The sequence below is a fragment of the Cyphomyrmex costatus genome, unplaced genomic scaffold (assembly GCF_001594065.2).
Source record: "Cyphomyrmex costatus isolate MS0001 unplaced genomic scaffold, Ccosl1.0 scaffold811, whole genome shotgun sequence".
In the NCBI taxonomy this organism is placed as follows: Eukaryota; Metazoa; Arthropoda; class Insecta; order Hymenoptera; family Formicidae; genus Cyphomyrmex; species Cyphomyrmex costatus.
In genome coordinates, this window is record NW_017280388.1 from 82049 (window position 1) to 105536 (window position 23488).

General features: G+C 30.7%; 3 protein-coding genes and 2 long non-coding RNA genes across 5 annotated transcripts; 2 read left to right on the top strand and 3 right to left on the bottom strand.

Annotated features, from left to right (window-relative positions):
• Positions 1 to 313: 313 nt before the first annotated feature.
• Positions 314 to 1952, top strand: LOC108781413 (uncharacterized). Its single transcript, XR_001940943.1, has 3 exons — positions 314 to 688; positions 1026 to 1259; positions 1785 to 1952. It is a non-coding gene; the product is annotated as an uncharacterized LOC108781413 (long non-coding RNA).
• Positions 1953 to 5109: 3157 nt separating this feature from the next.
• LOC108781410 (uncharacterized) lies at positions 5110 to 13120 on the bottom strand. Its single transcript, XM_018549362.1, has 5 exons — positions 12858 to 13120; positions 12562 to 12660; positions 12017 to 12178; positions 8567 to 8804; positions 5110 to 7327 (listed from the first exon to the last, which is right to left on the bottom strand). The coding sequence occupies exons 1-5, from the start codon at positions 12916 to 12918 to the stop codon at positions 5110 to 5112; spliced, it is 2778 nt and encodes a 925-aa protein (XP_018404864.1). The 5' UTR covers positions 12919 to 13120.
• Positions 13121 to 15622: 2502 nt separating this feature from the next.
• Positions 15623 to 17364, top strand: LOC108781412 (putative nuclease HARBI1). Its single transcript, XM_018549364.1, has 4 exons — positions 15623 to 15907; positions 15976 to 16113; positions 16487 to 16754; positions 16838 to 17364. The coding sequence occupies exons 1-4, from the start codon at positions 15675 to 15677 to the stop codon at positions 17348 to 17350; spliced, it is 1152 nt and encodes a 383-aa protein (XP_018404866.1). The 5' UTR covers positions 15623 to 15674; the 3' UTR covers positions 17351 to 17364.
• Positions 17365 to 17635: 271 nt separating this feature from the next.
• On the bottom strand, positions 17636 to 19073 carry LOC108781406 (uncharacterized). The gene is made up of 6 exons (XM_018549358.1): positions 18829 to 19073; positions 18583 to 18759; positions 18356 to 18508; positions 18045 to 18295; positions 17851 to 17956; positions 17636 to 17775 (listed from the first exon to the last, which is right to left on the bottom strand). The coding sequence occupies exons 1-6, from the start codon at positions 18911 to 18913 to the stop codon at positions 17636 to 17638; spliced, it is 912 nt and encodes a 303-aa protein (XP_018404860.1). The 5' UTR covers positions 18914 to 19073.
• A 700-nt stretch (positions 19074 to 19773) lies between these two features.
• On the bottom strand, positions 19774 to 22904 carry LOC108781414 (uncharacterized). Its single transcript, XR_001940944.1, has 4 exons — positions 22658 to 22904; positions 22387 to 22586; positions 20368 to 20583; positions 19774 to 19821 (listed from the first exon to the last, which is right to left on the bottom strand). It is a non-coding gene; the product is annotated as an uncharacterized LOC108781414 (long non-coding RNA).
• Between the last annotated feature and the right edge of the window lie 584 nt (positions 22905 to 23488).

Below are 23488 nucleotides of genomic sequence, written 5' to 3' on the forward strand. Positions count from 1 at the left end.
CGTATTTTTAATCAAAATTTTTTTATATTTTATTTTTTTTTTTGCGAATTTACCTGCATATTGCACTAATAGTGACACTAGTAGTACTTTTTTACGAGGGCGAGTAGTAATCAATAGTAACACTGCTTGTGACTAGTAGTATAGAAGTGCAGTATTAAATTTACTACTAGTGGCACTAATAGTATCATTACTGGGAGTAGTGCAATCTACAGTAATCGCATTCCCGCACTTGCGGAAATTATTTTAATACAAATTTGAATTAAAAAATCGATTTTAATCAATTATTTTAATCATTTCTTATTTTTAATCAAATTTTCTTTATAACTTATTTTTTTTTGCGAATTTACTTCTGCATATTGCACTAATAGTAACACTAATAGTACTTTTTTTACACGCCAATTAACTTAATCGATGATTAACCCGGAACGATCTCTCCTAAGAGAATAATTAACTTATACAACTGTTGTATAAGTTATCCATCCTCTTGGAAGCACTTTTGATCTTAGCTTTGTTCCAGGTATTGTTGTGAAATAAGTAAAAGAGTTTGAGAACAGTGAAAGACAAAATAAAACAAGCGAAATGAGTGGAAGAAAACAACCAAGCTGTGCAGTGTTCCATTATGTACTAATATTGAAAATTATAATATAGAGCGACGATATTTTTTTAGATTTCCAAAAGAGCATGACAGGTATTGTTTTATAATTACTGCTTTATGATATAAATTATAATTCATATTTTTATTAATTTTACTATCTGGTACGTGTAGTTTATGTATAGTAAGCTATTTAGACTGCTGTCACAAAAAAATGTAATCATTTGTTAAATGATTATATTACTCTGTTAATAATAAAATGTTTTAATATGCAAAAATACACGAAAACAAGGTTTTCATTTCTTTAGGTAAGTAGAAAGTATTTATGTGTAATAAATATAAAAATATTCGAGGTTCATGATATGAGAAGGTTATGTTTCAATTAAGTAAAGATAAATTGGAACATCTTTCTAACAACAATGTTATTTATAAGATTACCTGTGATGATTGTGAAGCCAGCTATGTTGGTCAAACAAAAAGGAAATTGAGTACCAGACTAAAAGAACATATATCTGACATTAGAAAAAGGACAGGTTCTCCCTCCCTCTGTCATTACTGACCATCGTATCAATTTTGACCACAATTTTAAATGGAATGATGTCCAAATTTTAGACATTGAATCTTTTTACAATAAGAGATTGGTGTCTGAAATGATTCACATCAAAAGGTAAAAACAGGGTCTTAATAAACAAAACGATGCAGAATCTTTACCAGAAACTTATTCTCAGATAATTAACTCTTTCTCTCCTTCGTAAATTTCCTTACCCTTTTCACTTTTATTCCCACTTTATTATATATTTACCCCTTCCAAATTTTCCCCTTATTTCCATTTGTAGTTCCTTTGTACTTGAGATGTACGGTTATTCTGATTTTAAATTGTTTATTGTCAACATCTTAAAATGGGTCTCTTTTCGCATTGTTCTAATTTATATTAATCATAATCGTATTTTGATACAATTTTACAAGGTAATTGATTATCATTTAATTTAATTGTTACTAAATTAACAAAATGGATATGAGTTACTTACAATATTTTGTAATTTTACATTATATTCATTTCAATTTATTGCCTTGAGAATTGACTTTTTTACTGATCAATTGACTCTTACATTATATTCTTTTCTTTATATTCCTTTCTTTATTATTTGTATCTATTACTGACACTGTTTTATTATGTTACTATTTGATTTAGAAATGTGGAGTTTTTCGCAATTTACATTATTTGATGATTGCTTTGTTGATGGACTCTTGCCAATTTGCGCCGATATGATTAAGTCTTCAATAGCGAGTGAGATTAAATACCCACATCACAGAATTTATATACATATTTTTGTATACATATTTTGTGAATTTCTATAATATTATGGTTTGTACATCGTTAACGATATTTTGCGATTTTTTTAATATTGAAAATGACATAATAAAGGTCGAAACGTCTGTTTTTAAATTTTATTAAACTTTATATTTATTTTTAACTAATGACTTCTTATATTTACTAAGATTTTTACAATTTAACGAATGTTGGCTCGTAGCCCTGTTGTTTTAATTATTTTTTAAATTTATTGAGCCTTGTTATATATAAACATAAATAATAAAAATAAAAAAGTAAATAATTACAAATAAATAAATAATGAATTCATTAATATTAATAATACATGCACTGACCTCGTCGACAAAACTCATTTTTCTCTTTTACACATCACTTAAATTTAAAGGATTTAAACACAATCGTTTTTCGTTAAAGATGGGACACTCCGAACTTCAGCGTAAAATCGACAGCTCTCGAGCCATCAAGCGCTGCTTGGCATTATGGTAGAGTGGGGGTAAAACGCCAGCTTTTCTTGGCTGCATGAAATGGCACCTTTAAATAATTTTATCATTACAGTCATAAAAAATTGCAACATTGTTACCATACTGTTATAAAAAGTAACTGTAAAAGTGTGTAACTCTTCCATTCTCTGCAAATCTTAATTTACGCCGAAATTATAAACATCGGATATTACGAAACTGGCCAATCATAGATATTCCTCTAAAGAATGGAATGACTGTGATTGACCACTTTCATAACATCGATGTTATAACTTCGGCGTAAATCGAGTCGTGTAACTGTAGTAATAGAGAAATAGTAGTTCCGTTCCGCGCCGTTCGGTGTGTCACAAAAAAAAATAAATAAATGTTACTAATAATAATGTTACTAATTAATAAATGTTACTTTAATCTTCTAAAATTCTTTCATTCCAATATTTCGAGAGTAAATTCCATACAGCAACGCTTCTAAAGCGCAAGATATATGTAGGTTCATAGCGCTTTACAGGCGCTGCCGTACTACGTAAAAACTGTTATAAATATGCAATGAAACCGCATTTATGTATGCGCTTTTACAACGCTTTCTGTGCGCTTTGCAGACACTGTTATATGACACGAAAAGTGCAGTATATGTACTATAAAACTGTATTTATTCTGCGCTGATTGTATGCGCTTTTCATAGTAGATTTCGAAAGCGCTTTTAAAGCGCTAAAAAGCTGCTAAAGTAATGCACCTGCATACGCGCTTTTTAAGCGCTACTGTGCTACGTCTAGAGCCCCGCCACGTCGTTCATCCTAGGTAATGCTAAGCATGGGGAAATGGCGGTGGTGCTGTAACTTTCAAATCTCATAATTCAAAAAGTACTTTATGAAAAATAGCTTTATTGTAGTGTTTTAATCTCTCGTCACCAGATATTAGATTTTGGAATAAAAAAATAGGGTGTTATTTTAAAAAATTAGTGAGACTTTGACCGGATCTTGGTAACGCCACCCGAGGTCCGATTAAACAGATAAATGAATACATCATTTAAAATTCTACAACTTCGTGGGAAACGTTTTTTTCGGAAATGCTTAGTTTACGAGACATTTCACCAGTCCGCGATTTTTTATTCACCCCGTATGCGCGCGCGCGTATATGTAATAATTTATTTACTTCGTACACTTTTCTTCTTTTTCCTCACAAAATTTTAATGTACACGCATAAGTTTTTAGTTGCAAGTAATTACACACAAATATGACAGACAAGTGTTTGTATTTATTGCATAGCATATATATATATACGCTGATAAAAACAACAAATGATATATTCAATGATCAATTACATAATTATAAATCGTCAAGCTAACATGCTATTTTTTACATAATGTCTAATGCTTTTATGTACAAATTTATGCAAACTACATATTTAAATAAAATCAAAAGATTTTTGTCAAATAATAAAAAATAAAGAAAAAATTTTTTAACACAAAATCATATTTCACGAAATTGTAAACTGTGCTATTTAGAAAAAAAAAATTAAAATAAAATAATAACTAATCACCTGCGTTGTACACTTTTCATACACAATCAAGAAAACATAAGAAAATATAAATTCGGCATATTTAACATGTAAAAAAAGATATCATTAACATATCTGTATCGATTATTTTTATAACCGAGATATATCATTATTTATAATCGTATGTGAGATATTTCGTATATTAACTGTTATGGAAGTAATAATTAATAACAGTTAATGATTACAATAATACTTATAGGTCAATTCTAATGTAAGTAGAATCGTAAGGCTCGTAATATATTTTCGTAAGACTTATAAGAACTTTTAAGTGCTTATATTTTTATACAATATCTTTACAGTTTCTTACTAATTCATAATAAGATTTACAAAAAATTATATTAGATAGTTACTAACAATCGTACCTTTTAGATACGTACGCATGAAATTAGACCACTAGTCATAAGTTCTTACAAGTTTTACGAATTTAGACATTAATGTACGACAAGTTTTGGATGGAAAGATTGTTCTTTAAACTGCCGAAAATTTAAAAATTAAAAAGATAGATAAAAAGCTGCTTTTATAAGAATTAGAAGATATAAAAATATCAAAGAGTATGTATAAGGATATTTAATTTTTCATCTTTCTAATTCTTTTTCGAATTTTTCATTATGATTTAAAATTTTTAATTTTGAAATTTTTTAAATTAAATTTGTGTTGCTAAGATGAAAGTATAAATTGTCAAGAAAATTGATCAATATCATTTTGTTATTAAATGAAGAAAATGTGTAAAAAAATAGGAAAAATGTGTATGTGTGCATATATTACTTAATCATAAAATAAAGAAAAATCGTATTATTTATTGTTAATTTGTTAAATAAATTTAGAGACCTGAATTTCTGTTGAACTTCTGAAATATTTGTTGAAACATATTCTTGACATTAATTTAATAATGTTGAAAATATATGTTAGATATACGTATATTTTGAATAACAATACGAAAAGAATGGATCTAATTCCTGTTGAAAACGAACATTTTTTACTTCATATTGGATCTTTTCAAAATCTAGAAAAAAAATGTACAACTTTCATACAATACAAATATTTTTGAGATATCGTAATTTCAAATCAAGACGTATTTCTATTAGAATGATCAATTCCAAAATTGAAGAGTATTTAATTTATAACACAAATTGTTAATAAATAATCACTTGTTATTAATCATCGATAATAGTACAATCCTCCTCACTTTCCGTGGAAGCAGCTTGTATATTTAGTATATCATTTTTATTTGAGTTTGCTCCATTATTTGATATGATATCTTCTATTATATCCGAATGAATTTTTTGCAATTCTGTTAGTTGAGAGTTATCGTTTAATTTCATATTTACTTCTTGTATCTTAATATCAAAATTACTAACAATTTCTTCGTCGTTCTTATCCAGTGTGTCACTTTTGTCATCTTTCGTCTCTGAATCAATGTTATTACTCAAGTGTTTTTCTTGTCGATAATTTTTTGACTGCTCGTTTTCAACAGATACAATAGGCAAATCGATATTTTTCTCTTGTTGGCAATTTTGTAATTGTTCATTAGGCACAACAGATAAATCGTTATTTTTTTCTTGTTGACAATTTTTCAATTGACTGCTAGATACAGCACACACAGATGAATCAATACTTTCTTCTAGTTGAGAATTTTTCAATTGATCGGTAGATAAAATAGGTAAATCAATATTTTGAATCAAATGTGAAGTAAATGATAGATCCGTTTGCAATTCTTGAAGCGACGTTTCTTCCGAATCTATCAAACCCTTCGAATCTTCTGTCTCAATACCATTATCTTCAATATGCTGCAAATAGTAGATAAACTGTTCCTCATATTTGCCAAAATTCTCATCAGATGTAAGTGGCAAATCCGAAACACTATTGTCCATTTTCGAGTCGTAGGCGGTTCTTGTAAGCACAGAATAACCGATGCATTTCTCATAATCCCTCGAGACAATATCATATACCTGAATTGCTTTGTCTACAGATAAGTGTACACTATCATCACCACTACCACGATGTTCAACATTTTTTTTACAAAATAATAAATCCTTAATAATATTATTATCTTTAACTAAATCGGATGGTTTCGTTATTCCTATCGGCTGATATTTCTGAATTTCATAGTCAGATTCAGTATCAGAATCATTAACACAAATCATATCTAAAGGAATATCTACATTTTCTCGGGACGATTCCAATGCATTTTCATTAATCGAAAATGAAGTTTCCGTTCCTATTTCCGTTTTCTGAGATCTCCTCCATTCAATATATTGACGTACTACCTTATCATTGATGTCTACTAATTGAAGAACTGTATCACGCATATTGTTATAGAAATGCTTGACTTTTTGTTGTGCTTTTATTTCAATATTCTCGATTGCATTGTTTAAATCAAAGAAATTATACATTTTTTTCTTAGCATTGTTTAAAAGTTTGTCCAGATCTTGGCTATGTGGCAACATCATTTCGCTGAAGGAGATATTCTTTTTTACAGTCGCGCATATTACTCTCAAAGGTTGATCTTCCCTTACATCGTCGTCATTCTTTTCCCAGGTGAGAGCAACAGGTACAATTTTGTCGGTATCTGTATTATTGTCTTTGTCGATCGTAAAATTATTTTGCTGCTCAATGACACTTGGTTCATCATCGGAATCACTATCAAGATCAATTATGTTAGGAGTTAACGTTATACCCAAATTTTTTTGTTGTGGAAGAATAAATAAAGGTCTGCTATTCTTGTCCATTGGATTAGGTATAGATACCATCGTGTTTGGCGAAGATTGAAGCGACTGCGATGGTTGATAAGAGTTATTTCGTTGTGGCTGGTACGTCAACTGTGATTGTGGCTGTGGCTGTGGTGGGAGAATAATACGATTCATCGGAAGAGGCGTTTGAATGTAAGCAGCAGATCCCGAGGCGCTCATAAAAGATGTATGATATAAAGGAGACTGCTGTTGCAATCTATTAGGATCGAACCTCGACGGTAACGAAGTATTTGAATTTATCACATTGGGCGATGAAACGACAATATTCTCTGATGCGGTTGAATTTTTATTACCAACAGATTCCGATGATTCAGCGTTAAAAGATTGACCGGTAAGGAATGATGTCGGACGTGGTCTGATGGGAACTAGCATTCGGTTGGTAAACTGTGTTGCCTGCGTAACAATGCCGTTCTCCTTCATCGTCTTATATCTTTTCAGTGGTTTACGTTTTATATATCCTGACATCCCATTGACTTTAGGTACATACGTCACGTCTTCGTCGGAATTGGAATCGAGTCTTCGTCGCTTACGTTTACTTCTGCGCGGGCAACACGTCGATTCGTCTAAATTCATCTTCTCTTCGATTTCTTCTCTACTCATCTTCTTGTCTTGCGCAAGTATCCTAAAATATACCGCATTAAATGTGAAATCAATAAAGGATTACGAGACCTCTGTAAAACTGATCCTTTTTCAAAATTTGGAAAAACTAGCAGAGTTCTTACCCCCCTAAAATTTCTAGTTCAATTTTAACAAGAGTTCTGTCGATTAAAGTGATGAAAACACCATTTGAAGTATCGGGGAGAATGGGGCAATTTCACGATTCCAAAACTTTGAAGGCCTGTTATATTATATAACTTATTTATTTTTCATTTTAGCGATTTGATCCAGATAGAATAAATGATAGAATTTTTTGGGAGACTACCAGAACTCTCAAAAAATAGTGGATTTCCGAAAAATTCCTTCGAAAAAGTTTTTATTAAAAAATTTTTTTTTTTAGAAATTCGACATTCCGTTACGAGTTTCACCTTGAAGCGAAATACATTTCTCAACAAAATTAAAGGATCACTTGTTCCACCCTGCAAAAATAGGCAAACTTTGAGATAGAATAACTTCGTCAAAAATCATCGTATCGAGATGTTTAAAAAAGCATTTTAAAGCTTGAAATCTCAACTTTTCAGACCTGTACTTCTAAAAACGGTCTTACTGATATTTCGTGAAGTTGCAAAATCATAAATAAAAGTGTGTCAAACCTAAACATTTTTTACAAAATTTGCCAAGTTCCACGGAGCCAAGTAAAAATTGTGCACAAATGCGGTTTACAGCTTTCGAAAGAGTGAATCTTTATCTTCAATTTGTTTTTTTATTGAGCTCTGTACTGATTTTTTTTCACCGACTTATTTAACGTTTAAGTAAAAATGGCCTTTTTACTTCAACGTTGAATAACTCGGTGAAAAAAAATCAGTACAGAGCTCAATAAAAAAACAAATTGAAGATAAAGATTCACTCTTTCGAAAGCTGTAAACCGCATTTGTGCACAATTTTTACTTGGCTCCGTGGAACTTGGCAAATTTTGTAAAAAATGTTTAGGTTTGACACACTTTTATTTATGATTTTGCAACTTCACGAAATATCAGTAAGACCGTTTTTAGAAGTACAGGTCTGAAAAGTTGAGATTTCAAGCTTTAAAATGCTTTTTTAAACATCTCGATACGATGATTTTTGACGAAGTTATTCTATCTCAAAGTTTGCCTATTTTTGCAGGGTGGAACAAGTGATCCTTTAATTTTATTGAGAAGTGTAAAATAGCTCAATAAAAATTAATTTTCTTGTAACATTATATCTTTGCAATATTTTGTAATACCTTCTCACTGTTTGTATATGTTGAAGTAGAGCCCAGCACACAGCTCTTGCGTTATATAAATCACTTGGATGGCATACAAAACATTTCCATTTTTCATCAGCTTCAATCTTCTTTCTCACTAAAGATGAAAAGTTTCTTCTTATACATTTATAACAGAAAGTATTACTACAATAGGAGCAACAGTACAAATTGCCACCATTAGCGCACCATCGGCAGAACATATCTGTAGCGTCATCACCTAAGAACAGTAAAATAGAAATTATGTAATTATATATTGGATTGAAAAGAAAGTTACGAGGTATTTTATTAGCTCTAAATTATATATTGTACATTAAAAAAATTATACTATTCGATATAGTAAAGTTTCAGCTTTAAGAAGTCTAACCATTCTGAAATTTAAAAAAATCGAAAATTTTTTGCATTTTTAAAAAATTTGTATCTTTAAGAATATTTTAAGCTAAGATATCAAAATTTGGCCAAATTATGATAATTTATAGGGAAATGAATCAGATTACCGCGCGTAACAGGCTCTAACCGAAAAGCCTGAATGTCTGTATTTTTACATCTCGAGAGTCATATTTTTTACTCTGAACTCAACAGCACTGTACAGCATTATTTTTAAAAGCTGAAGATGAGGTGTATGATGCTGGAATTGCAGATTAGAGATAAGGCCATTTTATTATATAAGAAAATTGTTTCGAATATTCTTTTGCGTTTTTCTCGAAACCATGTTTTTCAAGACGGGTGTAAACTTTTCTCCGAAACTAACAATTCGATTGACATTAATTTTGGTAGAAATATTCTTAAAAAGATTGTCTATCGTGTAGTATACGATTTTTTTCGATATATTAATCCATTTATTTATAACAATGTTTTCATCCTAAAATTTTCTGATATTTCCCTGATTTCCAGACAAAATTTTATGATTTTCCCTCACTTTTAATAATACATATTTTAAAATTAAACTTAATATACCTCCCAGGTCAAGAACAAATTGAGCTTATACTAGTTGTTAGAAATATATATAAATTTCTTATAATAATAATACCGGTATATACGGACAGTTTCAACTTCACAGAGTCCTCAACAGCCGCAACCGAATTCTTAAAATTAAATTTAGTATATTGCGAAGAATATCACAAGTTGGCGGGACGAAACGCCAACTTGTGATATTCTTCGCAACATACTAAATTTAATTTTTAAATTTGTCTTTTCCTTTTATATATGAATATGATGTTCTCTGTTTCTTTTTGCTACTGTACTTAGAACATAAGGAACATAAATCAATGAATACAGTTTCAAAATATGGAAGACCGACCTCTCGACAGGCCAAAAAAGTACCTGTCCCCCCCCCCCTTAACAGCGTCTACATAAAAAGGGAGACCCTCAGGGTAGCGGCTTAGTATCAGCGCACTCCTCGCCCTGATGAAGTGAACGGTATGGTTCACGAAACGTTGGCATTAACAATGAAGAAAGACACGGTGATAACCCGCAAATCTCGTATAATTGAAGAAAATACCCGTGAAAGCCTCAAAAGCGAATATAGTTTCTTTTTTATCAAAACTACATCCTGTTTAAAATCTTAATCTGCTATTATAAAGGTTAACATATTTGAAAGAAAAGTCACAAAAATATAAAATTAACATTTTATTTTACTCACTTGTTCATAAGTAACATAGAACTTTCTTATATAAAACAAAAGAACAGACAACTTTAAAATTTCGATGTTCTTATAGTAAAGCATTTTCTCTACAAGTTTACATTAGCTTTTTAATATAAAAATTAAAATATCAAATCTTTAAAAAAAACTTAAATATTGCAAGTTAACATGAAAAATAGTACAAGCCTCTTAATCGAATTTTAATGATGTCAGTGACGTTATCTCTTCATCAAAAGTACTTAATTCATTAGTTTTCTCTGTCAAAAATTTTGCCTTAGCCTTCAATTCTGAAATTTTTGTAAACAAAGATCTTTTTTTAACAACCTTTGCATTTTCTTGTTCTTTCTCAGAACGTTGCTTTTCCAATGCTTTACTATACATATCCCTTGCATTTCGATAAGATAATTAATTATTTTATCTATTGTAATGAGACCACCGTAGCCTTAAGGCCATCGTAAACTTGTCTCTGAGATATTAGACTAGGTAATTGATTTTCAACAATACATTCCTTGTTTATTGAAAATTCTCTTTCCACAAATGTTTGACCATGATTCAGAATAAGGACCTTTTTCACAAAAACATACAAATTCAAGAAATGATCCTAACTCTGAAACAAGTTTCTCCAGAAATAATCAATTCTTTGATTTTATCGACTGTGGCGTCGTGATATAAATGAAACAAACACCGAGCTAAACAGATGTTTTAAATTTCTTTACAGCTATTTTATTTTTCCAGAAAAGTTTGGTAAATCCCTGACTTTTCCCTTATTTCCTTGACTATGGTAACCCTGAAGTTCTTATTTTAAGATAAAAACTTTTTTTTTTAAATCGAGCTGTTTTCCACATTTCTCAACAAAAGTAAAAAAACCTTACATTACACCATAGCTATTACATCTGTTTACAAGAAAATATTTTGCTTTTTGATTTCAGACCACCCCCGTTCCTAGAAACGTTATACCCATCCGATCCTGTCGTGGCGCGCCATAACTTTGCAGCAATTGTTCTATAGTTTAAAATTTCAATCTGTTTAAAAATTTACAAATTTGCAGTTTAATTAATTTTACGAAAGTTAATTAAAAAAAAAATCTAAAATCTTTGCTTATATTAGACCTTATCAGAATGGTTAGACCTCTTAAGAATCCGATTTTTTAATTGCAGTATAATGATTTTTAACGAAGTTATAAGTAATGAAAATCAAAATGTTCCTTAAGGCGAATCCACAATCTTGTTTTAAGAGGCCGTAAGCCGTAAGAAATTGACCAATCATAGAGAATTATTTTTCTCGCATTCAACTATGATTGGTCAATTTCTTACGGCTGTACGGCCTCTTAAAGCAAAATTGTGGACCTAGCCTAATGTTACTTAACTCATAAATAACTCGGGAATAAAAAATTGTAATATAAAAAAAAAAAAACTATTTTATGGAGAAACCTTCAAATGTTCACGATAGTAGGTGGTCAAAAACTTTCGCAAATTTTTTGGGACCACGTAAAAAACCCACAAAGTAAAAAGAAATTTTTTTCTTTTTTTTTAGCTCATTTTTTTATATGTAAAAATTACAAAACTCAGAAACTCAAAAATATAAGAATAACCTTTCAAAAGTAAAGATTTTAAGCTTCAAAACCCTTTTTTAAATTTCATTAATTTTTTACAAAGATGTTGTACATACAATTTTTAACTAGAAAATTGAAACAAACTTTCCGAACAACCTAATATATAATAAAAGCATATTCAGCACTACAATCACAAAAAGTAGATATAAAAAAATCTTATTTACAATATTTACATTACCTTGCTCAAAACAGCCATCGCCATAAAACTCCCGACAATTTGTACATAATAATGTACGAAGTACAGGATGTTCAAACATATTATAAACTTGAGATGGAGCAGAACCAATGTGTATGTCACAAGCTGTACAATGAATTCTACGAAATCGTACAGTTGCGATATCTAAAATTGGATATTTACACTATAGATCTCACAGTTTCGTGAGAAATAAGTCTTCATGTAATTTTTATTTCTTAAAATGTACCTTCCAACAAGCGACACAGTAATCATCTCATAGTAATCATCTCATAGTAATCATCTCACAGTAATCATCTCACAGTAATCATCTCACAGTAATCATTTCACAATACAGTGATCATCTCATTCATGTTTAACATTGGCAAACAACAAAGATGTATTAATATACTGTGTCACCTGTGTCGCTTGTTAGAAAGCACTCAAAATAAACTTTAGGTTCTAGAGCGTAATTAGAAAGAAAATTAAACTACAAACTAAACTAGAAATTATATGTTACAAGCCAAAGCATGTTTGTTTAAAAAACTGACCATTGCCGAACATAAGCTTGTGGTAATTGCTCTCCTCTTGAGAAAATGGTGTGAGAGCCACGCTGGTCGCACTGGATGCCTGATCATTTTCTGGTGTTACTGAAAAATGGTTAGACCTGTTATTCGCCATGTTTAACGTATTAATTATTATTATATAAAAGAGTCCATGAAATCTTCAATTTATTTGTTACTGAAAAACACGCTAAGTAAATAGGTTAGAATTAAACCCGTGTGACAATTATCTTACGGGAGTCGTGCGTCACACCTTTCACTCTTTCACACTTGCGTATACTTACCGTTCTCCTTGACATCCGTTTCTTCTTTTACTTGTACCTCGAGCATACTAGAAATATCCATGATACTCGTTCAAAGCCGCATTCGTTTTGAGAGCAGAAACACACCTTTCAAAACAACACCGGGACTAATTCGCCGCCATTTTCCTATAGAAGAACGTGGCTGGCCGCGAATTGATTGACATCGGAGGGCAAAACCTTATTTAAAATAATTTCGAACCACTGAATAATTTTCTCACAACGTTGTGATTGAACCACAAGAAGAATCTTGCACGAAACAGGCACGCTAAAAGAGAAGGACAGAAAAATAGAGAAAGAAGGAAAAGCCCTGAATGAGACCAGAGGTCTCTCGCAGGCACGAAATATGGCGCTTATTTTTGTTTAATTTTCTTAGGGCTACGCAGAATAAAAGGAACAGAGAACAGAGAATAAGAATTTCAACCTATCAAAAATCATATACTGTGGAATAAACAGTGTGTATTCCATAGTACATGATTTCTGATAGGTTGAAATTCTTAGGGCTGCGCACAATAGGAGAAATATTAGGAACAGATATTAAATATAAGAATTTTAACCTATCAGAACTGTGTACTGTGGAATGTGCGCTTTCTGACAGGTTAAAATTCTTATATTTAATATCTGTTCCTAATATTTCTCCTATTGTGCGTAGACCCCCTTTTATTCTGCGCAGCCCTTATTGCTTTCATTTCGATTAACCGGATTAACTTGATCGACGATTTAATTGCCGGCAGTCTGTCGCTATATAATCTACATAATTTATTGGGTAATTATACAGAATCATTCAAGCAGCTTAAAAATCGATCAAATTAGGCTTATTCGACGCGTTTTTGCATGAAACGAAAGAATCTGGCAGAAAAAAGTGTCGCTCTGCCCTACGAACTGAGATATTTAGCGTTAAAGTTCGAGATTTTAGAGGTTAAGATATCTGTCACTCCCAGATAACAAAATGTTCGCACAGTGATATCATAGTGCGTGCACGTCGTGCGGATTATTCGCACGATGTGAGTGCATATCGCCATACTGATGCGTCCTCATATGAGACTCATATTGCTCGCACGCATGCGGACGCACACGAAAAAAAAAGTTACAGCAGTTCTTATTAATTAGATTCCTTTCTCCGTCATTTGTGTCCTCTCCTTAAGTGCTGGGCTGCGTTCAGAATCATCATCTGAGTGCACCCAGGTGTCGTGTTATCCTTGTTTATCATTCGTGAACAACAAAGATAAAACAACATCTGGGTGCATCCGGACGACGATTCTGAACGCACCCCTGAACTGATTAATAAATACCTAGGAAAAACCTTCTAAAACCTGATAGGATTTGAACTCGTGACTCGATCCACGGTCCAGTTCTGAGTCGTTCACCTAACGTACTGTTCTATTGTTACCTTATTGACAGAGATGTTTCGAATTGTCTATATATACTTTTAATGAAAATATTTCATTAAATAGTCAATTTATATAAATAGACAGATTATGCATGATTTTTGCTGCGTCTTCGCCATCAATGGCTGATAGGGCAGATCACGTTCTATATCTGACGCGTTTTTGTAGTCACGACGCACAATGGGCAAAAAAGTTCACTTTTTGGACAAAAATCGACCGACAGTGCAATTTTCAACCGATTTTAATTTCTTTTTTTTTTTAATTTACTCGTAATGAAATGCTTTATAACGTGATGCTACTTTTGTTTTCACACAAAACTTGAATTTAAAGTGGCGGATCAAAAATGATTGTCGAACATGTTAAAACGATATTGAATATGATATCTCACATACAATATCGAATATATTTACCTTAAATTAGATACATGTGGATTTCTTGAGGCACTGAATATAAATTTAGCAATTAAAAAATCCTAAACTCAAAATGATTTTTAATATCGGAGTAAAAAATATTGTTACAACGAAGCAATGTATATGTATATATCTATTTATGTGTTTTTGTGAGATATCATATATTCAATATCGTTTTAACACCTTCGACAATCATTTTTGATCCGCCATTTTAAATTCAAGCTTTGTTTAAAAACAAAAGCAGCATCACGTTATAGAGCATTTCATTACGAATAAATTAAAAAAAAAAAAATTAAAATCGGTTGAAAATTGCACTGTCGGTAGATTTTTGTCCAAAAAGTGATTTTACCCACTGTGCGACGTGACGGCAGGCTGTGCTCGATTTTTGCTGCGTTTTTGCTGTCATAATATGTCAATAAGTGTGCCAGATTTTTAACAACATTTTGCTGATTTAACATGTAGTTATGTTTTATATCAAGTTTTGATCTATTTTTTGTTAATTTATTTTGTCAGCATGTATTGCTCGATTTCTACTTGCTTTATTTCGACAAAGTTTGATGAATTTTTACAGAATTTTTGCTAGTGTATTATGACGCAGGTCTGCTCTATTTTTGCTGTATTTATGTTATGGCTATACTGAAACGGTAAACCGTGTTCGATTGCTGCTCGATTTTTGCCATTATAATATGTAGCATAAATTTGCAATGCATGCTTTTGGTGGGTTTGGCTATCTGGGTATATATTACATAGTTTTAAAAATATGTTAAAGGAATTAAGCAAAGAACGGATCATTAAATTTTACATTAACAAAAATAACAGACCAAAAAAGGTTGAAAATATTATTTACTTTGTTGTTATTTTCACTGCATATATTGGGTGTATTCCGAACCGGGTTAGTCTAGCTTATTTTTTTTCCTAGATGTTGGCAGCTCCGTAACTAAACCGAAAAGTGTTCCGAACCCGATGGACGATCGTCAATATAATTTTTTCCCGAATTGCAGGTTATGAGTTTGCTTTTATTTTCTTTTTGTAATTATTATATGATTTGCGAAATGAATATAAATAAAGTGATGGTATTCGAAGCAGTTTTCACAAGTTCTAGTTCAAGTGAGAGTGACGATGAAGAGATGAAACTATTTCTTGATGAAAGTAAACGTCGAAAAATACCGAGAGTAAAATATTTTATTGAAACAGTAATATATGCATATAATAATAAACAATTTAAACAACATTTTCGGTAAGTCGATGTAGTAAAGTATAACTAATTGCTTATTTTACTTTTATAACCTTACATATGATTTCTAGAATGAGTCGCAACACTTTTTATTTTTTATTAAATCTTCTAAAACCATATTTGCAAACTGAGGAAAGTGGTCCTGTTATTTCACCTGAAAAACAATTATATATTGCTTTGTATGTATTAGGAACGCCTGATTCATATAGGTAAATATATATTTACATATATTCTTATATATTTCTATAAACTGTTTCTACTTCAAGCGAGTATTTATTTATAAATTGGATAAAAGAGCATAAAAGCCTATTATTCGCCAGATGTACGTGCAAGTTTATAATATATAATTTCTTCGTAAATATACATAACAAACAAGATAACCTAATATAAGATCGACTCGTTTGCATCATCTTGTTTGTATATGTATATTCACGAAGAAATTATTTAACTATTTAACATACACTTGCACCTACATCGTGCAAATTGGCTCTTTTATGCTCCTTTATCCAATTTATAATATTTTGACTTTGTTTGGATATCCAATAAATTGTTTATAATTATTTATCATCTTTATTTATATAGATCTATTGTAACCAAGTTTGATGTAGGAAATGCTACAGCTTGGCGAGCTGTAAAAAGAGTAGTAAAAGGTCTGTGTTATTTTCGAAACTATTTTATTCATTGGCCGACATTTGAGGAAGCAGAAATCACTAGTAGATATATACAAAGAAAATATAATTTCCCTGGCGTAATTGGAATGGTGGATGGAACACACATTACAATTGCAGCTCCAAAAGATAATGCGCTTGCTTATATTAACCGGAAAGGACATCACTCTTTACAGTTACAAGTATATAATACTTTATAAAATACCAGATTTTCATCGATTCTATTATATTAAGAAACAATATACAATATTGCTCTTGTTTATAGGTTGTTTGCAATGAAAAGAAAGAGTTTATCCACTGCTACGCTGGAATGCCAGGATCAGTGCACGATATGAGAGTGTTTAAATATTCTGGATTACAACAAAAATGCAATGACAATTTTTTTTATAATAAACACCTCATAGGCGATTCAGCTTATACTCTGCAAAAATCTGTTATGGTACCATATAAAGACAATGGGCATCTAACAGCTGACGAAACCAATTATAATTATGCTCTATCTAGAAGCAGAATGTTTGTGGAACAGTCTATAGGTCTTTTAAAAGGTCGTTGGAGATATTTATTAGACAAATTACCGATGCGAAGGACAGATCTCATCCCCTACTATATTATTGCTTGCTGTATTCTCCATAATATTTGTCTCTTGCAAAGAGATGAGATTGAATATCCAATTATTCTTCCAAACGAGATTCTTGAAGATGCTGGACCTTTAACTGTTACTCCACAACAACAAGAAGGAATTATCAAAAGAGAGCAAATAAAAAATTCTCTTTTGTAAATTTAAGTGACAAATGTATTTTTCTTATGATACATCTTTTAAAACAATGTATTTTTTAAATATATTTACATTATAATAAATATATGTATACAAACTAAAAAAATGTTATTAAAAAATAATATAACAAAAACGTATTCCTTAATATACTTATTATATATAAAAATGAGTATCATTGCTCTTTGGTAAATGTAAATCACTGGCAAAGAATATAGGAACAAAGTTAAGTCAAAAAAACAATTAACTATCTAAAAATAAAACAACAAAAAATATTTCTTTTAAATTAAATTACAACTTTCTTTGAATATCTCTGAGAATTGCCAATTTGTCTTCTTTATATTTTTTGTCAATCTCTAACTTTTGTTTTTTTAATTGCAAAAATTGTGTCATATAGTCGTCCTTATTGATGCTGCCACGTTTTGAACTTCCTGAAAAGTTTGTTATATTTGTATAAAATGTAAGTTATTCAAAATTTTTGTTAAATGAAGAAAAACGTTATTAACCTGAAGACGATGATTCCTCATCTAAATGTTGCCCAAGAGGCTTGCTGGATCCAACAGTAGACAAAGGCTGCATCCATGGTGTTTTAGCGAATATTTCACATAAAATCTAAACAATAAAGATGTAATGAAATAAATGAAAATGACAATAATATAACAATTATTATATATATCTATTGTATAATACATATATTTACATCATAATGTTCAATTTTTTTTGGTGTGTTTCCAGTTTGGCGATTATGATCACAACATTTCTTATAAGCTTTTTTTAAACTGTCTATTTTTGTACTACATTGTGATGCAGTAAGAGCATAACCTTTCTCTTTCATTCCCGCTGATATTTCATTCCAAAGACGGTTGTGTATCATATTTTCTTTGCTTAATTGACGAAATAGAAATAGTAGTAATTTCGTTTGCTCTGTAGACCAATGATGCCTCGAAGCACCTAACAAAATTTTTTATTATAAAATATATTACAATACATTATCTATAGTGTTATACGTACCAATATTTTCATTATTTTCACTATCATCATAATTATCAAACTGTCTATTTTCATTAGTTCTATCTTCAGAAACATTTGTGCCTATGCAATGAGACTTTTGCTTCAATATTTCTTTACTGTATTTATTGAACAAATGTACACCAAACTGTGGATCTATAGAAATAAAAACTTATGATAGAAAGTAAGAACACACGCGAAAAGGATCTGTCACATATTCTGAGTTTTACCATTGTTAGCACGTTCAAAAATATTATTTGATACATGAAGTTCAATAGTATTTGACCCATTTGTTAACTTTAATACTTTTTTATCGTGTGTTTCGTCATTTATTGCAGACTTGTTTCGAAATAATGCAGGATATTTTTGCTTTTGCATTATCAAAAATTTTTCTGCATATGATAGATCTGAAAATTTTAATTATGACAAAAATTTGGCGATTGCAATATTATACATTAATATTAATATGAGCTTACCATTATGAGCTAAATCATAAACGTTTTTTGTCACCAGAAAATTATACGTTATTTCATTGTGGTCTAGAATTTCTAAATGATACATTTTGTTGTTACTAACAACATTTATTGCCTACAGGTCAACAGGTACAGGTAATAGTTGAGCAATTTCCAGATTAAACGTATCAGGTTCGGAACACTTTTCGGTTTAGTTACGGAGCTGCCAACATCTAGGAAAAAAAATAAGCTAGACTAACCCGGTTCGGAATACACCCATTGTATTATGTGGCGTCGAGTGGCTCACCGCTCTGTGCGATTGACTCGCGATTTGTAGACCCGAGTTCAATCCCACGTGCGCCCAAACGCGATGATTTTTCGCGTTTAATGAGCCAAAAAATGGCTCCACCTGGTGATCAAAAGATCTATGATCATCAGCGCCGTTCGGATTCGGCGTTAAAAACTGTAGGTCCTATACATCAGTAGTATATCAGTAGATATTTGTCTCTAATATCTAACTGAGGTAGGATTCTGTGGACTAATCACCCACAAATCAGAAAAACTATCTGATTCGAGAAACGAATATAGGCCTCGGACAAAGGAGGTCTATAGACGTCCTATGCTCCACATAAGGAGATAAAAGGTGTCGTTATATATTGTATTATATTATAGATGTACTATTATGTAATTTCTATCCCAAATATGATTATTATGTTTATATTATTGTAATATGCACATAATGTTATATAATTGTATCATATTCCCAATTTATATAATCTATTTGTAATTTATTTTAATTATTTCTATTATAAGAAAAAGATTTTTATAATATAATGTATAGTTTTGATAGGATATATTAACATTTCTAATAATTTCTAATAATATGAATAAATTAGATTTCTCACCATCCTCTGAATCTTGAAATTTTTCTTGTGAAATGTTTGTACAAATACTTACGACTTGTGGAGTTGCTGACAATACCGTATTGTTTCCACGTTCAAGTTCTTTCAGCAAATTCTATATGCATGGAAAAATTAATATATTTGTAAAAAAAAACGATTAATGATTGAAGAGAATATGTTATATTCACAGTTATATAGTGTTTCGAAATTCGCGAATCAAAATACTATGGTAAGAAAGTTCTCAATAAATTAAATAAAATAGTTATTTGTAGAAAAGAGAGACCCATAACGGTCAAAGCTGGATCTTAAATTTTTCTTATGGGGCTTTAATTTACAAATTTCAAGTTCAGAAATTCCGCTGAAACAATTTTCGGACATTCCCCACCGAATAAGAATCGTAGTACATTGATAATCAATTTAATAATATCGATACTTATAAACATCGCAATAAATTCTTTACAGGATTGGGTGGAGGGATACGAGGAGAGTAATGTGTAAGATGCTTATAAGCGATATTATTAAATTGATTATCAATTTAATAATATCATGATAGTATTAAATCCACATAATATTAAAGCCACATAAGAAAAATTTAATATGTAGATCCAGCTTTGACTATGGGTCTTTCCTATATATAGTTATAAAGATTTATAAAAATTACCTCCTCCTCTGGGATACTGTCTGCACAATCTTTACTCCCCTCGACGTACTCAGCTGTTATTCCAATTACACGTAATTCCAATTCTGTCAGTTCAGGTTGCACGATAGTTTTATTTCCTATTAACCACACACAACACACACACACACACACACACATCTTAGCCTTCCGCAAATCTTTTGCTTTTATAGAAGTGCGGCTTTTTAAGTCCCTCCAAACCTTAAACATATAAATAGATTCACATGTAATTACATAGAACAAACTTGCAAAATTTTATGCTTATACTCAAAGTTGAGTAGTAATTTGTTAAAGAGTTAGTAACTTTTAATTTAATTTAGTTAAAAGTTGAAGTGAGTTAATTTTTAACTAATTATACAAATTTTTTATTAACTAATATCTCAATACAATTTTTAACGTAACTAAATTAATTTGCAGATAAAATTAACAAGAGCACATCCCAGCTAGCAAGGTCACTTGATAATGACGTGAATTTTTGGTACAAATAACGTCAATTATGACATAAAAGTAACGTTATTCTGACGTATATATCACGTGATTATGTCACATCTTATTGACGTTATTTTATTACGTCAGGGAGACGTAAATATGACTAAAAAGTACTATTAGTGTCACTACTAGTGCAATAATGCAGTAGTAAATTCGTATATGCTTCGTGTAGAAATTTAAGTAAAATACCGGTCAGTTTTCCCTAATTACTGAAAAAAAAATTTTCTCTAAATTCGAGAATTAATTTTTTTTCATGATGCATCCCAAACGGTCACCCATCCGAAGTTGTACCACGACCTCGCATGCTTAACCTTGACAATCGTACGGGAACTGCTGTACTTCGATGACCCACGAATCTGTATGTCAATGTCTGTATAATTGTGATATATCTGTTCAATGGAAAATTTTACAAATTAACCAATCAAGAAATGCTTCGAAGTATTCGTAGTGGCAACTCGACCGCACTTTATATGATAGTGTATGTATTAGTGTATGTATTAGTATATGTATCATTTCCGTAAGTGTAATGTGCATGACATATCATTTTATCCTTGTTTTTCATCGAATATTAAAGTATAAAATGATACATCAAATAATAATACACAAATAATAACAAAAAATAATTAATTAGTAATGGTCATATATATGACGTCAATGTAACATCTAGTTGACGTCATATCGGTGACGTCAACTTTTGGTATTACAAATGACGTCAAAATAACGTTCCATTTATGTCACTTGACGGCATTGTCATCAAAATCACTTCATAATCACGTCATTATCACGTGAGCTTGCTAGCTGGGATGTTGTAAATACAATAAATGAAGAAAAGATCTAGACAGTAGGAACTGGATTTTTTACGTGTGCTTAATAATATCATTTTCTTACTACCTGCTTATGCACCAACAATCGTAAAGACTCATATATCAGCAATTGCTATGCTAATTTAATAAATTAATTTCATTAATCATTATAATATAAATTTAACTCAAAATTTAGTTAAAAAATATAATATTAAGCTAGTATTGAAATTTCTCTAATATACATATATGAGATTTTCAAACCAAGATTCCGATGATTTGATTTGACATTGTAAATAATGGAAATTGGAACTCTTTCTGAAATTATTGTAAAGAATAATATTATATTCAAAATTGTATCTTGTAATACCACAACTTCAAGGAATTAATTGGAGAATTGGAAGGATTATTTTAAAGAAGATCACTATACACTAAAAAATTGTTACACTGAAGAGGACCGTAATTCAAAGATCGAAACGGTCTGATTTTAAGACCGTTACATGTATATTTATTTATAATTATTTATTATTAAAGTTAAAGATCAAATTTTACATATAAGAACGTATTTTGGCTCGAATAACCCTCTTCTTATGTAATTTATTGAATTTATATTCACCAAAGCCATCTTTGATAATTTTATAAAATTATTAAAAATATGTAATAACTTATTCAATGCTGCTCAATATTAAATGAATGTGCATGAAATTATTCATACCACTTGCCATTGTTCGACTGTTTTTGTTGCTCCTTGAAAAGAATTTAATTCATTTGCTAATTTTGTCCACTTTTTTTGACTTTCTTCTTTTCCATGTAGTACATGGATTTTTCCTTCTGCAAGACCCTTATTTATATTAAAAAAAATCAATCATTTTCGTTAATTGTAACTGTGATGCCCTTGCAGTTCTTGTTTTCTTGCTGTAAAATAAAAGTTATCTCCCATATAATGTTTTATCATTTGTACATTTTATATTTATTACAGTACATACCTATATGATGTGATTTGCGACATTTCTAAAAAGTCAATTCTTCTTTGCGGCCTTCTTTTTTAATTTCTCTTTTAAAAATTTCTCTTTTAATTAACTTAGATCAAATTCACACTATTAATTTACAGACATATGAGGTTAATAATGGTTAATAAGGTTAAATGACTTGCTCAGACTTGCTCGACTTCATAAATTTCCTAGAAAGTTACTACGTTTTAACTGCTTAAAAATTTGGCAACGTTGCATAGCTATCGAATTATTTCGATGCAACTGTAACGATTTTTGCATCGATTATAATCGTTAACACTATGTTACAGAATCATCCACAATAGCGATCGTCGGTCGCGCAAGCGATAATCGTCGATTGCTATCGATAACGATTCTTGTCGTTAGGAAGTTAGAGAATCCCAGCCCTAGATCCTCAAGAACTCCGAGTTGATGGTGGCGATACCGGATTAGTCGGCGGCCTGGCAAAACTGCAGGTAGTCACATATACAAGTACGAGCCCATGTCTGTATTCTCACTTTCGGACCGAAGGCGAGTACACGGATAGACTCGTGCTTGTATGTATATTCTCTTACGGAAAAAAACTATTGGTAAATGGTGAAATGACCAATAGTAATTTGGCCAATAGTTAGTATTGTTGGTGAATAGTTACTATTGATCATTAGTTACTGTTGGCCAATAGTTACTATTGGTCAATAGTCCCTCGTAAAAAAGGTCAGTTTTCTCTAATTACTGTTAGATTGTTAAAATAAGTATTATTAATTAGCATCAATTTAGAATAAAATCGTGAAAAAAAAATTTTCCTGGAGAAAAATTATCCTAAATTCA

Coding starts and splice junctions, on each gene's coding strand:
- LOC108781410 (XM_018549362.1), bottom strand. CDS start 12,918: ATGGATATTTCTAGTATGCTCGAGGTACAAGTAAAAGAAGAAACGGAT. Junction 12,661..12,857: donor AACGGATGTCAAGGAGAACG/GTAAGTATACGC, acceptor ACCATTTTTCAG/TAACACCAGAAAATGATCAG. Junction 7,328..8,566: donor CATATACAAACAGTGAGAAG/GTATTACAAAAT, acceptor GGTATATTTTAG/GATACTTGCGCAAGACAAGA.
- LOC108781412 (XM_018549364.1), top strand. CDS start 15,675: ATGAGTTTGCTTTTATTTTCTTTTTGTAATTATTATATGATTTGCGAA. Junction 16,114..16,486: donor GGAACGCCTGATTCATATAG/GTAAATATATAT, acceptor TTATTTATATAG/ATCTATTGTAACCAAGTTTG. Junction 16,755..16,837: donor ATCACTCTTTACAGTTACAA/GTATATAATACT, acceptor TCTTGTTTATAG/GTTGTTTGCAATGAAAAGAA.
- LOC108781406 (XM_018549358.1), bottom strand. CDS start 18,913: ATGTATCATTTAGAAATTCTAGACCACAATGAAATAACGTATAATTTT. Junction 18,760..18,828: donor TTATGATTTAGCTCATAATG/GTAAGCTCATAT, acceptor TAAAATTTTCAG/ATCTATCATATGCAGAAAAA. Junction 17,776..17,850: donor TGAGGAATCATCGTCTTCAG/GTTAATAACGTT, acceptor CAAACTTTTCAG/GAAGTTCAAAACGTGGCAGC.